The sequence below is a fragment of the Nelusetta ayraudi genome, unplaced genomic scaffold (genome assembly GCF_046127955.1).
Source record: "Nelusetta ayraudi isolate G7.1 ecotype Tasmania unplaced genomic scaffold, CSIRO-AGI_Nayr_v1 ptg000070l, whole genome shotgun sequence".
In the NCBI taxonomy this organism is placed as follows: Eukaryota; Metazoa; Chordata; class Actinopteri; order Tetraodontiformes; family Monacanthidae; genus Nelusetta; species Nelusetta ayraudi.
In genome coordinates this window covers 4,171,634-4,187,401 of record NW_027466120.1, presented here as the reverse complement: position 1 = coordinate 4,187,401, position 15,768 = coordinate 4,171,634, and the positions used below count along the sequence as shown (strand labels likewise).

General features: G+C 42.9%; 1 protein-coding gene across 2 annotated transcripts in view; it reads left to right on the top strand.

Annotated features, from left to right (window-relative positions):
* scube3 (signal peptide, CUB domain, EGF-like 3) overlaps window positions 1-15,768 on the top strand; it is an 82,989-nt gene that overhangs the window by 10,629 nt on the left and 56,592 nt on the right. For both annotated transcript variants that reach the window (XM_076042197.1, XM_076042196.1), the window contains exons 2-3: window positions 8,819-8,941; window positions 12,709-12,834. In XM_076042197.1, the coding sequence (XP_075898312.1) occupies window positions 8,819-8,941; window positions 12,709-12,834 (249 nt within the window). The remainder of the gene's footprint in view (window positions 1-8,818; window positions 8,942-12,708; window positions 12,835-15,768) is intronic.

The following is a 15,768-nucleotide window of genomic DNA, read 5'->3' as shown; positions in this document are numbered from 1 at the left end:
AAGAGTCCAAGGCAGGTGATTATTTTGCTCCGTGCACCAGGGAAGGCAAGACAATGTGGAATTATTTTGGCTCTGCCATGCTGTCTAGTGCAGTCTAGACTTTAATTATATGACTCTTTGATTTAAAGTGCAAGATGTCTGGCAAAGGGAGCTGTGTCACGACATCCCAGACCGAAAGGTGCAATTGTTTAACAGAAAAGAGTTATTTCTTCTAGATTTTTTTTCAGCCATGTAATATCCACCCATCCATTTTCAGCACTGCTTCTTCCTGAGCTCAGGGTCACTGGGGTCTGCAGGAGCCTCTCCCAGCTGTCATAGGGCGAAGGCAGGGTGACACCCTGGACTAGTCGCAAGTTCATCACAGGGCTACATGGAGACAAACAACCATTCACACTCACATATACACCTATGGACAATTTAGAGTTTCCAATTCACCTCACATGCATGGTTTAGGACTGTGGGAGGAATCTGGAGAACCCATGCTGACACAGGGAGAACATGAAAACTCCACACAGAAAGGCAGTGTCGCCCGCCATGTAATATGTTGACAAAAATATTTACTCATAGAATATGTAGTAAGTAAATAATGAAAATGACTCTAAATACATAAAACACATACCGGTGGTGAGAATGTATTTCTTCTGGCTTGAAGTTGGTGAGTTTGAGCGTAAAGCTGCCTGCTTTTATTTTTGCACAATAAATTACTTGTAGACATCCTCTGAAAAAGTTAATTTACTTAACAAAACAATGTCTTTACTGTTCTCAAATATTATTTCATTATATTTTCTGCCTACATTTACAAATTTTTCATTTGCTTTTATTGATAAACTGTTGCAACAATGTGATTCTGGCATCAGTCATAAACTGACGTGCTTTTTAAATGCTGGCATCAACCGCTGAAAAAAAAACCCAACCCTGTTTGTTCCCCACAACTTTCCATGAAGCAGTTCAGTAGCTTCTCTAATTATTTCCCCCTCAAGTCATCATGAAGGCAGTGCCTTTGCAGGCAGAGTACTCCTCCCTGTCAGAAAATGCGAAAAAACGAAAAATTCCCTTTTAAGTAACATGACAGCAAGGCCAAGTTCAGACGTTACATAATCTCATAAAGCAGTTTAATAGTCAACGCTGAGTAGGCATTGTTAATTAAAAGTAAAACATCCTGCATATTTTGAGAGGTGAAAGAAATTGGACTTCATTTGGACAGTTAATGTTTTCCAGCTTGTATTCCATCATTTTCTCTCTCAGATTATTCAGAGGGGTCTGCGGTTGGTGGACATAAGCAGGGAGGGTCCCGCCGTTTTTGAAGTTCTGATCCCGAGTTGCTGAAAGCGCAGGATCAGTAAGCGGTCAGGATTCCTGAACCTTTAGTGTGTGTGAAGGATAAGTGTAAATATCCCAAATGGAAGCAGGTGATATTTTTATTCACAACTTTTTAGTCTCGCCGGCCAGCCAACAGTGTGTTCCTTCATTAGCTGAAGGGGATCTAGGCAGAAGAGGGTGGGGGTGGAGGTCGGAGCGGGAATTTTGTGTTCATGTTGGTGTCTGCGTTTCTTCAAAACCTCTCTTTTTGTGGCAATGCGGGATGTTGGTCAGTGTGCTGCACCGAGACACCGAGGCAACCCACTGCATTTTCACAGTGTGCTCTGGCAGTGTTGGAAAGAAGCTTCACACCATCGGCACACTGTGCTTCCTCTATTAACATAGCACATTGTGTACGGGACGGGGGAACTGTGTGGAAGGGTTTGGGTTTTTGCTGCGTCATAGCTGTGTTTTCCATTAAACTGGTAATGGAAACTCCTCAACTTCGAAAAACCTAAAAGTAAACCTAAAAGTATCGCTGAAAGTTTTTTACGCTGTCATGAGGTGGTTTCTCAGACGTATCGATATCGAGGTATATCGTAAAAAAGTGTCATGGAATCACTTTTTTTGCATTAACACGTCACTGGACGTGACGTATGGGATCACGTGACCAGCTCACTTCAAGTGAAAATGGACAGAGGAGGAGATATAATATTTTTTTTTACAAGAAATCAAAGAACCATTCTTGACAGCAAAAAAAAGAAGTTGACAAACAAAAGCAAACCTAAGAATTACAGCTTATGCGCTTGACACCATTCATTGGAAACACCTGCAAATCGCTATTGTACTTTGTTGAAATTTAACAAATATTGCTTTTATTTTGCGAAACACTGTCATGGCAACGCAGCCTGTTTTGGATGCTAAATCATTTGGGAATCTTTTGTTGCTGTAGTAGCTCAGTCGGCAATCATTTTTGAAGTTCCCGTGGCAAGCCCGCTCCAGAGGCCATCGTGCCTGTTCCTCGGACACGGCGTTAGCGGATCGCTCGGAAGAGGTGTCGATTGCCTGCTTCCTCACGGAGCAGCCGCTCAGTCTCTGTATCCGAAAGTAATTATCCTGACCTTAACCTCATCCTGCTCAACCACAACCATAAGTATAGTGTAAGAGTCGTTCCGAGATGGATAATTACATCGCTTATTGCTTTGTAATTACGCACAGTACGACAAACACTGTGATCCTGGGAACACCTTTAATGGAATTGAACCCGGCACCCTTCCTCCGTGACCGACACTTAATGAAGATGGATTCAGTCTGAAAATGCCTCAGTCAAGAGAGCATGTTTTGTGTCCGACGTGAAAACCGCAGCTGTTCCAGTGTGGCACCGAGTCGCTCTGTCAGAGAAAGGCAATCGCCCGGCCCTGCTTTTTTGACTGCGAGTATGTAGTCGGCCGGAGGCAGTTTGTGTAAAGCTACACCCATGGGTGTCCCTGCTCCACTCAGTCTATTTCTGTAGCTAAAGGAAAGGTGATGGGCCGGAGTGGGGGGTGGTGGTGGCGGCGGTGGGCAGGTCTGAGGCAAAGCAAACAGTGAGGGTCTCAACACTCTAAGTAAACATTACCCGATGTTTGAACTACACACCTTGAGCCCTACAGTTCTCCCACACGCTCGCGCTCTCCTCTCTCGAGTCCTTTTCCTGCTAACACCCTTCCAGCCTGCCGGGCTAAATACGCTGCTTATCCCGGGAGCTGCCCATAAATCAGGGAGGAAAAGCGCCTCCGACAGGGTCTCACCTCCTTGGCCAGGACCCCGAGTTGGCAGCTCTGCCTCGCATGTCAGAGCTCTTTTGGAATGAATGCACCAAAAGGTTTTTGAAAGTGACTTTCCAAACACATTGCTGTTAGGATACAGATGTTGTACGTGTCAAAAGTAGTACAATGACAATAAAATCCATTTATACGCAGCCCTCCCAGCGCCACCCGCCAAAATAAAGTGGCTGTCCTGCCGTAGCTGCGCACAGCAATGCATTTAAAGCTTTAAGGTTGGAAAGAATTAAGGTTTACTGAGCGTCTAATAGACCGTGAAGTGGGTCAGTTGCAGGGTGGGAAATATAATTCTTCTTTATTGCATGGCTTAGTTTTATCCAACAAAATCAGACGGCCGCCAGCAGGGTTCGGAGCGTCAGTAGGTTTAAACACACACTCGGATCTGCCTGCGACTCCATTGTGCTCAGGGCATTGCTCAACACTGCTGTCTCCTTCGGTTTTTGTCGGTTTGACTTTGTTTATTCATCTTTGTCTCGGACGCCAGCTTAGTCTTCCGCCGCCTTAACTTGTTCCCGACAACTGTGGTTCTAAACACTAAAGAATGAGAGAAACCTAATGAAAGACAGTCCTTTCATCTGCTGTGTTAGTCAATTACTGGTGCAGCGTTGATGAAAACATTGCTGTTTTTCCCGAGGTGGTCCGAGGATAGACCTCTGGACTCGTCCAACGGATATATTGATTTCCACATGTTTATTTCTGTGGCTAAGACACCCGGGTATGTTTCTAACAAGACCGGCACGTTAAGATTTTTGTTGCTCGTGTGTTTATTGGAATACGTCCAGTAACTTTTATGTAGCTGTGGCTGTATTTTTTTTTTTTTTTTGCGGGGGGTAAAAAACTGCTTTGACAGACATGTACTTTTACAGTTTAAATCATGATGTCTTAATTTGTCTTTTGTTTCGTGCGGACAGAGCCACAGAGCAGTTGGAGTGTAGAGCAACAAGTGTTTATTTGTCCGCAAGCAAACACTTGTGTTATTATAAATTGGTATTTCAATAGCTGCGCTAGTTAAAAGGTCTCACGAATGCACATCCAAAAAGATGTTTGGTGCACAGATTTGCTAACCATGGACACAGGAGGGAGATTTTGGGGAAGGGAGTGGTTCTACAGCCGGTTCCATCCAATTCTGCTCCAGACTAGAGGCCGTTGTTGGTATGAAACCCTAAAAGGGTGGCAAGCAGGCATCTGCCATGATTTAAAATTTGACTGAAGTTAGAATGTGTCAGAACGTGGTACTTGCGTAACTTGCACAGTTCCTACACTCAACTGTGTTCTAGCAAGCTATTAAACATAAACTGAAACGGACATAAACCAAGCGCAATAAGTATGGAAATGTGTGTTTGGTAGATTATTTCTCTGTCACAACAAAGCTTCTCGGCAATAAATTCTAAAGCGTTTGGAAAGCCTGTCTATTTCCCTTTCCAACGTTGCCACATTAATCAGAAGCATGCATTTGTGGGATGAGCAGCAGTGCCGAGTATGTGGGTTGTGCCCATAGTATAACTGCCAAATCTTCCCTGCTGGTGACAAATAGCTCATTTTCTCATCCAGTCTCATTTGGTAGATTCAATGGTGGACGTCGAAGAGACGAGACGTATTTAACTATTTATTCTTTTAACAAAGAGCTGAGGCTTAGTGGGGTGCGGCGTAACCATACACAACCACAACAGCCAGGCACATCTTGTGTCTGCAGTGGGTTGGCATCCCATTATTCAACTAACTTTTGTCCCAAGTCAGCCAACTTTGTTGTGTTGGTTTTGGTGAGGTCGAACACTGGCAGGCCATTCCGTCCTCCCCACTTCCAGATATCCAGATATTGGAGGGTGCCTCTGACAAACTCCGTTCTCAGCAGTGTGGTGCAGGGCATGCGCGGGTAGACGGAGTAGACCTACTTATTTTTCTGTCAGCATTGCGTATACTCACTCCTCAATGTTGCTTTAAAAGGGGCCAAGAAAGAGTATACCCACTTCTCCAGGGAACAGAGCACCACTGCCAGTTCTGTTGGGGTGACCGATCTTCATCTAAGAGGACAGGTCCCAGACTGTGGACAGTGAAAACACCTTGTTGCAGAGTCTCATCTCGGTGTCTCTCTGCATTAAGATTGCATCAAGGCCCAGTGATCAGCGTAGCGTTCTCTGCCTCTTCTTTCACACTTTGACACTACCCTCCAGCTGCTGTGGGCAGAATCTGGACTCATCATTCAACATAATGTTCCTCCATCCTGATAGTCAGTACCTGGGGGCACCACGAGCCCAAAAAACAAGAGCAAAAGAAGCTGTTTGGCCTTGGCAGAGAAGATTACGCAAAAGTTTCCATGGGTGCAACCCACACACTCAGCTCTGCTGCTCATCCACAAATGCGTGTTCCTGCAAATGTGGCACCATTGCAAAGGGAAATAACCAAACCTTCACGATATAAGACATATTGCCAAGAAGCATTCTTGCTATAAAGAAATAAGCAATCTAACAAACACAAAAGTCCATATTTTTTATGCTAGGTTGTCAATTGCAATGGCAGACTTAAATTGTATACTGGCAAGTACAATTGCTAATGTCTGTTTGTCTCCTAGTAAAAAGTGAGATGCAGAATCCGCGCAGACAGCAAAGATGAAGCAAACGTACTCCAGACGGGGGCATTAATAACGAGATGAAACGGCAGATTTCTTTGACTTTCTGTCCTGATAAATATGAATCACCGGTGAGAGGTGGCACCTAGAAACTTGACAGTGAGAGAAATCATGTCGTGATAAATACCTCCTTTGTTGCGAAGCACTTCCTCTCTCACCCCTCTGCTCTGAGCTCGTTTGAGAGGAACAGGCCCAGGTTGCTCCTCAGGAGGATTCACGTTGGTCTCTCATCATATAAATTTATACAGCTTTAGAGAAGCTCAGGCTTCACTAAAACTGACTGTGTACGCAGCGAGAGAGAAGCCATTATGGTGTTTTATGTTGCTCAGAAGTTTAACTGTTAAACTCTCTCTGCTTGTGGGGAAATGCAAGCCTTTTTGCCATCATTTTATTTTCTTCATTATTTTTTTATTTTTACAACAGCATGTTGACATTTAGATATCTAAAGACTTCAATATTTCCGTTGTTGTACAAAAGAGCTTTAAGAAAATGAGATATGCAAATTTCGTGCCAACCTTTACTGTGCTTGATTTGATTTGGGTCACAATATTAATCAGCAAAGTTTCCTTATTATGAGTTGGCCTGTAATCTAACAAATTAAAGAGTGTGTCAATTGCACATAGACTTTTTTAGTATGCTTTTCAATTCACCAGTAAAACAAGCAACAAAGTTGTGTCACTGCCAGGCTCCTGTGTGAGTGTGAGAAGACATGTTATAGCCTTTGTGGTTTATTTTAACAAATTCTGTCTTGAAAATTGTCAAAAATTGCTCATCTACTCACAGGATTTTGCTTGCATAAGCTCTCAGTTATGAACAAATTGCTAGTGGCCATGAACTGCAAAGGCTTGTGGTTTCTTTTCCCCATGAGTCCTAGACAAGAGTCTGCTACCCAAGTGATCTCCTCACTTCTTAATTCGGTGGTTTACGTTGTGCAATGGTAACTTGGTAAACAAAATAAAAGCATGCTTATATATTTAAATCTTGAGTGTCACCAGCTAGGCAATAGGGGCCTTGTAGGTCATAAAAAGGCTTGATTCTGTATTTGTCAGTATAGGAATGGATTATGCCATAAACAAAAAAAAATTGTTGCCGCTCACTTACAAGAAGCAGCAAATATAACAAACACCACTTAGAACAGAAATCTTACATCATTATGGGTTTATTCTAAACATTCATTACAATTATGTTATATGGGCCCGTACTGCAGAGCAAAACAGATGTTGTGTGACGTTATTGTTCTAGAACAACAGAGGGCTTCTGACGATATTTCATCCGACTGTAAACGCCACAGGGTTCCTGAAAACTCTCCAAACTTTTCAATGGGATGTTGGCTTAGCGTCGCGCTCGCACTGTGAGGCTATACCACCTCGGAGCATTTTTGCCTTGGCAGACTAACACAAATAAATCTAATACCACATAAGCTGCAATTGTGTCATGAAAATTGCCCAGTGCGTTCAAACTCCTATTGGTGGATGGTAATGTACATATTAGGGTCAGTTTTGTGACACAGATATCCCGCGGAAGCTTTGCACTGCACTGCCGCTGTCCCCATTTTCCAAAACAGACTTTGTGTCCTTAATAGATATTGCAAATACGCTAAGCTCAGGGGTTTAGGTTGCAGGTCATTTCCCAGTGGGATCAGCTGGCTCCTGCAGATGTCTTATGATAGGAGTGGATATTGGAAGCTATGTAAACCTTGTTAAGAACTCCTTTTCCCTGTGTGCAGGGGGGTAATCCTAAACACCTGGGCTGGTTAACTGGGATTTGGTGAGATTAGGGGCTCCATGAGGAAAAACCCAATCATGCTCCTGGTTGCATTCATTTCCATTGTTATCTTTTCCTGTCCTCAGACTATCTGTTTCCTGCATATCCTATCTGTATTGTCACTAGAATACTGTTTAATTCTTCACTTGACAATTTAAAAGCCACAATTTACGTATTCCAGTTTAGTCGATGAAAAGCCGCTCACATTTTGCTTTTACCATACAAAATATTTTTATTCTACTGTCACCCAGATATGACATGCCTTTCTTTGCTTTTAGTTTTGCCCCCTTTTTTGTACTGTGCAATTATTCCTCTCACAAAATATCTGGGGTTGCCATTAAGAGTGAACTGGACTCTCATATCACACCCATATAAATAGGGGCACATTATTATTTATGTGTACAGTGTCTGGAAAGGCAGGCGTTTTTGTGCGCCAAGTCATTGTGCAATATATGTTCCCCTGGTTCATGTTAGTGGGGCACATAAGGTGTTAAGTGTTAAGGTTGAAAATCAACATTAAAGATCGATCGCATTTTGTAAATTTCCCCCACCATTGTTTTGTAAAGGCCTGTGGGTCCATCACTTCATCAATACGCTCCCCTGAAATAAGGAAAGAACATCCTTTACGGTGCATTATGTGTGTCTCATTTTTCAGAAGACGTGTGACAACACGGCCAGCCGGACACTTTCTCCACCGTCTGTGACTGATTCACAGCAGCCGCCTTGTTTTTTGCCTCCTTCCTCACATGGAAGGTCCAACAAAGCCTTGGTTTTAGGAGACTGCTTAAGCTGAGAGTCTTTGTGGGAGACTAAAGACGGCTAAATATGATGTTTTGTGTTTTGTTTTTGTGTGTGTTTTTTTTTTTAAACTAATTAATTATTTGAAGCAGCTCTACTGATGTTCAGGATGAAAAGTAAATTATTTCAATACTCTGAAAATATTAATAATATGGGACATTAAAAATAACTTGTCCTAGTTTATAGCCGCAACTATGTAGAATCTCAGAAGGACGCACACTGGGTTTGAGTTTTGGCGGCAGAGGGAATTTTGGTTGCACTTTGTCATTATTGCACACCCAAAAAAACTAAGTTCTGTTCTATTCTATTCTTTTCTGTCATTATTACACAATATGCATTGTTCTTTTGTCCTTTTTTCTGTCTTTCTCTCTGAAAGAAGTCCGGTATAACAAATTGAAGTAAAGCTCTGTTTCAGTGGTTAAACTTTGGCCTGAACGGCAACTTCTTTGTTAAGTTATATATTTATTAATCAATCAGCTAATCAACCTTGTCTTCCTTCTTTTTCTAGATGTGGATGAGTGCGCAGAGGTGCTTGACAACTGCAGCATCGACGCAATCTGCCAGAACACCGTTAGGTCATATAAATGCATCTGCAAGTCTGGCTATAAAGGAGATGGCAAACATTGTGAAGGTAAATACCTTTGTCAATTCACTTCTATTTTCTTTTTTTGTAGCAGTGGGCATGAAATTCTTCAGCGAGACTCTTCATTGCCATTAAACCCACACACACGACATGCCAATATTTTTTTTTCCCCCTGATCCCTCTAAACGTAAACCCCCCCCCAGGCAAGAGACAAGCTTGGTTTGAGCGTCTTGTCTCCGTGACAACTTGGTTTCAAGATTTCTTCAAGATTTCTTGTGGCACGATGAAACGCACCAGTACATTTCAAACAACATCTTTGAGGAGAGAATTAAGATAGTGGCTGAAACGGCAGTCGCAGTGTCTGCCAAACAGTCTCGAATATTTCCACAGCCAGAGGCAGATCACTCTGACTGTCAGGAGCAAGTCTGTTTTCTTAGCCTTTTCAACATGCCCAAAGCCCCCAGATCATTATATCCCCCAAATTTTTATTCGTATTATTACAAAACCATATTTCACCGTGTCATTTTTTCCCTTCTGTTATTATTCTTTCATTTATTTGAGCAAGCGCATTTCATGGCTTTCTGCCTGCGGGCCATAACAGTGTGCTTTATTGAAACTATTGTAAGAATGTGTGAATGCTTGGGGTTTCCATCAACCTCACAGTTTCCTTTAGGATTTTCAAGGTTGGTGACAGGTAAAAAGAAAAGAAAAATTGGGAGCAACTCGGATAAATAATATTAAAATGCAGAGTTGTGTAATCAGATTTGAAGGGCATGTTGCCTTGTTGAATGTTGAATACTTGCGCGGTGAACCAATTGCAGTTCCGAGTGGGCAGCAGGAAGGAGAAAGTTTTTCATGCTCACTCTCAACTCCTCCACCCTGCATGTCTTCAGAGTTTATGGTTTCATTTGTTTTTCAGATGCTCGCGAATTACAGAGTTCGCCCAGTGTTGACCCCGAGCAATAGCTGGGATTTTATGAGTCAGAAAGAGCTGAAGCGGACGTCTCTATCCCCACAAGACAAGGCTTCTGATGAATATATTTACCGTCACACTCGTGGAGGAAAGTTATGCCCCTATGGAGTGAAAGATAATTTCCTAAAAATCATTTTTCTATCAGTAGGGGGGAAATACAATCCATATCACTTACATTACTCACAAAAAGTCAAGAATATTTGACTTCTGGGTTCAAGTTCATACTACAGCGATGTTATATAATGAAAGGCAGTAAAGTAGACTGCAGCCTGCAGTGGTTCTTTCTGCATCACAGGTAATTATTAGAACAAAAGCTAACAACAGTGTTGGCAATATGTGAGTGAGGCAATGAAGAACTGTTTAGTGTAGATACAAACTGTTGTTGCAGCAGAACACTTTGTGGTTGTTTTACGGATCACCTGTGTTATGATTTTTGCAGCTCATCGTCTTTTCGGAGAAAAACAAATTATGCAATAAATACTGAAACACTGAGCACTCGGACGTCCGCATTCAAAAGTTTACAATAGGTCGAATTAAGTGCACCTGTGAAGGTTGTAGAGCATTTCAGATGCACTCGGAAAAGATCAAAAACTAGAATTTACCCTTTTAAATAGGAAAAGATAGAACGTGAACTGTAAAAGTACCACTGGTTCACTGCATATCTTTAGCTATTGTATGAAAATCAGTGTTGATTTGGGGGCTGTTTTCAAGTCTGGAGGAGAGTGGAGTTGCAACTGCTGATTGTGTGCTGTGATGGGAGCGTGACAGAGATGTGTGGGAAGCGGAGGAGCAGGGAGCAAGAGATTGTTTCTTTGTTTCATTCCCATCACTCAGCTGTCAAATCCAATTATGCCCTGAGTAAGACAGTCTCAGGGAGGAGTTGAAATGCCGGGATCATCGTCCCTAAATGGGCCAGTAAGAGCCGAGTGGAAGTGCGTTTGGTTTTCACTTCACCTCATCTGGGTCTCTGTGGTACGGGTCCCTAAGCCATCACCATAAAAGTTACAGACAAATCCACTCAGGCTGTCATAACAATATCTGCAGTCTGTTTTTTTTTCCGACATCCTTTCTTCTCTCGTTTATGTGTCGTTCTTCTTCATCTTCAGCGGCCAGGCTTGATGAAACAGTTTTTAGTTCTGGTGTTTTTTTATTGTTGTATTTTTTTTGATGATCCATTTAAAGCTTGTAGAAATTACTATTAATAAAATACAATACAATAAAACAGCTGATTGAAACCAGCTCAGTCCTCCTTAATACACTTGAACAATGACCTTTTTAATGCATCAGAGGGGCATTAGCTGCCATGCTGCCTTCATAGTCTTTCCATCTAAGTACACTGAAGGGCTACAAAGTGTATTTCTGCACAAAGAACCATTACATTTTATGTACATATAACTGCAATTGGTAGAATGTCGAATGGATTTGCTTGAATTTCTCCCTCTAATAGTCCCACCTTGTTGTTTTATAACTTGCACGATTGGCCGGATCTGGGTAATGAGTGGAGAAAGTACAAAATACTGGGCAGAATGTGCTTTAATGTGCTTTTTAGCATTGCCAACATTAAAATTCCCAACGCAAAAAGCTATTTCTTGGCATCAAATATGACATAAAATGACAGTAAAAGCCTTTAAAACCCAGGCATCATGAGTTGGGGCCTTGGCATTTGCCCCCCGTTATATCAGTAACAGGTGAAGCAACTAATAACTGCAGCTGTGGATTTTAGTAAGGTTTACATCATTCATGCTTATATCATTAGAGGAGACGTGTTGAGGAAGGCTTATTCTTAATTTGCTATATTGTACTAAATGACTTCATCGTGTGTGCGTGTGCACAGGGAAAGACTGGAACAAAAAAAAAAAAAACTAAACTGCACACTGCACAGTTAGAACACTGACATGTCTCGTCGATTGCTACACATTCAGAGTTTAACCAGTGACAAAGTCCGACCACCTTTACCAAGACTAAGACACTATCATGCCCAAGGGGTATCAAGGCCCAGACCAACACAGACATGTTGAGACCAAGTCAGAACTGAGGCCGAATTAAAACCAAGACCGAACAAAGTGTCAAAGTGTGAACAGACAGGACACCACTCACATGAACTGTAGACCAAACGCATCATGGTGGTCCGTGTGAGAGAAGGCACTCAACTCCTGAAGTTGAAGGGCTGGGAGAAACTGAGCAATAGTTGCATCTTATTGGTTGCGTTTGAAGATGTGGTGTATGATAATAATGACACCAGGGCCAGCTTGCCAGGGTTTTGAAAAACCCCTCCAGGCCATTATGTCCAAAACCAAGGCAAGACCGAGGCCAAAGATTGTCAAGGCCGAGGCACGACCGAGCACGTCTCAAGAACAAGACCAGTCTGCAGGACTGCACAAACACAAAGTTTAACATTTGGGGGAAATGTGCTCGTTCCAGCCTTCCCAAGAATAAATCAGAAGATGATGCCAAAAATTAGTACACATGAGAGCAGTTTGTCTTAATTTGATAATTAAAATGCTCCGGGCTCGCTATCAGAAACATTTAATCCAATTTCGGGAACTCTGGGAGTTTTTTAGGGTTTGACACTGAGTCAAGTTAATTGGCCACTAGCTATCCCTAGGTTTCAGATGATAGATGTTGATTCTCTCATTACGGTCTCAGTATGACTAGAAGCAAATGTGTTTCATAGAACCTTAAAACTATTATTCTCACGCCTCCCCGACAACAACATAAAAAACAAAAGCGAAAAAAACGGCGGGCGAGGTTGAGATTGCTTCCATATTCCGAGAGCTGCCTCTAAAATCCTTTGCCGTCAACTCTCTCTCTCTCTCTCTCTCTCTCTCTCTCCCTCTCGTAGATGTGGACGAGTGCGCGACCGAGTACAACGGCGGCTGTGTCCACGAGTGCATCAACATCCCGGGAAATTACAGGTGCACATGCTATGATGGCTTCCGCTTGGCACATGATGGACACAACTGTCTCGGTGAGTAGGTGATGTTTGGCACCTTGCCAACTGTGTGTGTGTGTGTGTCTCCTGTCCCTTATCGGGTAAAAACATCCCCCTCCATGTGCCACTTAAAAACTCACTCTCAGACAGCAGTGGTTGTTTTCTGCCATGCCAAGTGACACTTTGCCGATGGCCGTCCATCGTCTGTACTTGAACCGGGCTCTTACGGAACTTCAACAACATCTTAGCCCTCTCCTTATTTCCCAGAACGGGTGGAGAAATAGATGAATGAATGAGTGAATCCCACAGAAAGATCTGAGTTTATGAAGAGCCCGACACTGAGCTGGGAGCTCTGGGTGAGCCGCCAGTCGAGCACACTTTCCCATGGCTTAATACACACAGACCACATTTAACCAGGTTCTGTGGTAGTGTAGACCTGCCTGGGGCTCCCAAAACCTTTCCATGCCATGTTCCCAAATAGCTTGTGGCCGGAGACCCCTTTTGCTTCAATTGTTAGTTGTTTTTTTTTCTTGCTTTTATTTGTTATTCAGTAATTGTTACGTTTGTTTAGAATAAGAATGCTATAATGGTCAACTAACAATCATGGCCATTTTTCTGTATGGCTACAAAGCCATACTTAATGTATGCTACCTCCTTTTTTCTCAAATAATTGGCAAATTCTAGGCTAGTTTGAGGAGAAAATCATCTCGAAATTGCACAAACTTCACGCACATGACACCATGAGCAATGTTTTAGACTGGCAGGCAATTATATGTTATATTATTTAGCAATAATGGTTAAACAATAATTCGATTATATTTTATAATAATAATAATAATGATAATAAAAAGATGATTCTATTATTTTATTTTTTTATTTAGTTTCTTATCTTCTCTCCATTTTTCTGCGGCATCCCTGGCACCCTCAGGCGAACCCCACTTTAAAAAAAAACACTAGTGTAGACAGTGTCTGCCCGCCCGCCTGCCACTTCTGTCTCTCCATCCTGCCCTCACTCTTCGGTGACTCGCCCGACGTCTTTTGTTTGGTCTTGAGATCCCTCGAGTCAAACCCGGCTCTCCTTTCAAGTTCACCGGGTGACAACCTCAGCGCGAAGCCTTCCGCTTGAATCTGAGAGACGGCCGCCATCTCTTGCAGCTGCCGGCAGAGGGTTTGAACTTTGGCTGGCGTGAATTTCACCATCTCCCCGAAAATCGTATTAGGGCTCAGCGATCAATCTGTGAAAGGGCTTTTTAACATGCAGACGCACAAAGCGGTGCGCCACCCAGTGAAGTGGGATTCGGGCACGCTAAGATGGAAAAGGCATCACGAGATCGATGACAAAACCAGTTGTGGCTCGACCGTGGCCACGTGTCTCGCCTGCTACGCCGCTCTCACTCCGCCTGAATTTGTCTCCGTCCTCCTCTCTCTCCCTCTCGCCCGTGCGCTTGTACCCACAGTTTAGAGGCAGGGCTATTTTCCAAGCCATTTAGCAATGGTGCGGATCATTTGCCGTGCCCTGGATCGTCTCCTGCTTACGTGCAGGTGTCTAATTGCAATACGTGGTTGTCTGGCCGCCGTTGCTTCGCGCTGAGATGTCATCAATCAGTCTCTTTGATCCAGTTTGCCACACCAGTGTATGTGGTCTTTCATCTTTCCCGCCCCTCTAATTAACTCTTTGTAAGAAGGTTGAGGCTTGTTGTCTTTATTGTTTTTTTTGACTTATTATTAATTGAGCGTGTGTATTTCTTTTTCGACCTCGGCATAGCAAACGGGGCGTAAAGACAAAAGCGAATCTTTTAGGTAGCTGTCAAGTACAAATCCGTCTCCGTCCCTGGGAACTGAAAGGACTCTAAAGACTTCTCCTTTTTTTTTTTCCAGAGAATTTAACTCATTCTAATGCCTCCGCTCTGCTCTGCTAAGGAAATAATCCTCAGCACAAACACAAGGGAGGGAAGCAAAAGGTATAGCAGAGGTTTCATGTTAAGGCCTCAGCTTCCTCTTCCAGATTTAAGCTCCTTCTGGCCCCTGAGAAAAGATTAGTCCCTTTGGCCCTGGAGTGGAGAGCAGCTAAGCAGCCGGTTTCCAGACGAGGTCAGACCCTCAGAGCCCTTATAGACCAGATGTGCCTGGAGCTGGAGCGGAGGAAACGTTTACCTGATCCTCAAAGGTTCATGCTGAGTTTAGAGGCTGCAATCTCGAAGGTGCTTCTCTTTGGATTAACCCCATGTCGTCTTTCCACAAAGCCCCATTGATTTTTGCATTACTATGCCTCTTTGCCAGCCTACCAGTATGCCCAGGCACATTGTACTTTCAGATTGTATGTGGCACATCCATTCATCCAGCCATTATCAGGAGTTCTCAGTGGCTCCAACTGAATAATAAATCAACCATGAACTGATTATAGGCGGATGCACCAAAATGAATGTGCCGGCCTCCCGACCTCAATGCTTGTTTTTTGACACGTTACTGAAGAACTCAGGAAGAAAACAAATTACACAGAGACAACATTTTCACACAAAGATCTCTTAAAAATATCTGATGTTTTCGGAAAAAAGAATTTACTTGCCATTGTAAAAACGTTAGAGCCACAGCTGTTGACTATTTTAGTAATTAATTGATCTATTGATCATTTGAATTAGATCAAACAATTATTTTAGAGATTTTAGAGAGCTTCAATTCAGGAAAATGGTAATCAATAATTTTTCAATCTATAAATTCTACATTACTCAGGGCATATAGCAAGATCACTTGTGTTGATACTGAATTGGTGTCTAGTTTTGCTTGCTTTGCTTTCTTTTGATTTTCGCGACGCAGACAAGCTCAGATAATTCGACCCCTTTCACTCTGAGCTGCTTCTGCCACTTCCTGTCCAAACCAGGAAGTGTGCTGCACTGAACAAGGCTTCCGGCCACTACGCACCCGTCCGCCGGGATCTCTCCTTTGTTTGCTCGCCGCCACGCGTGCTGCGCG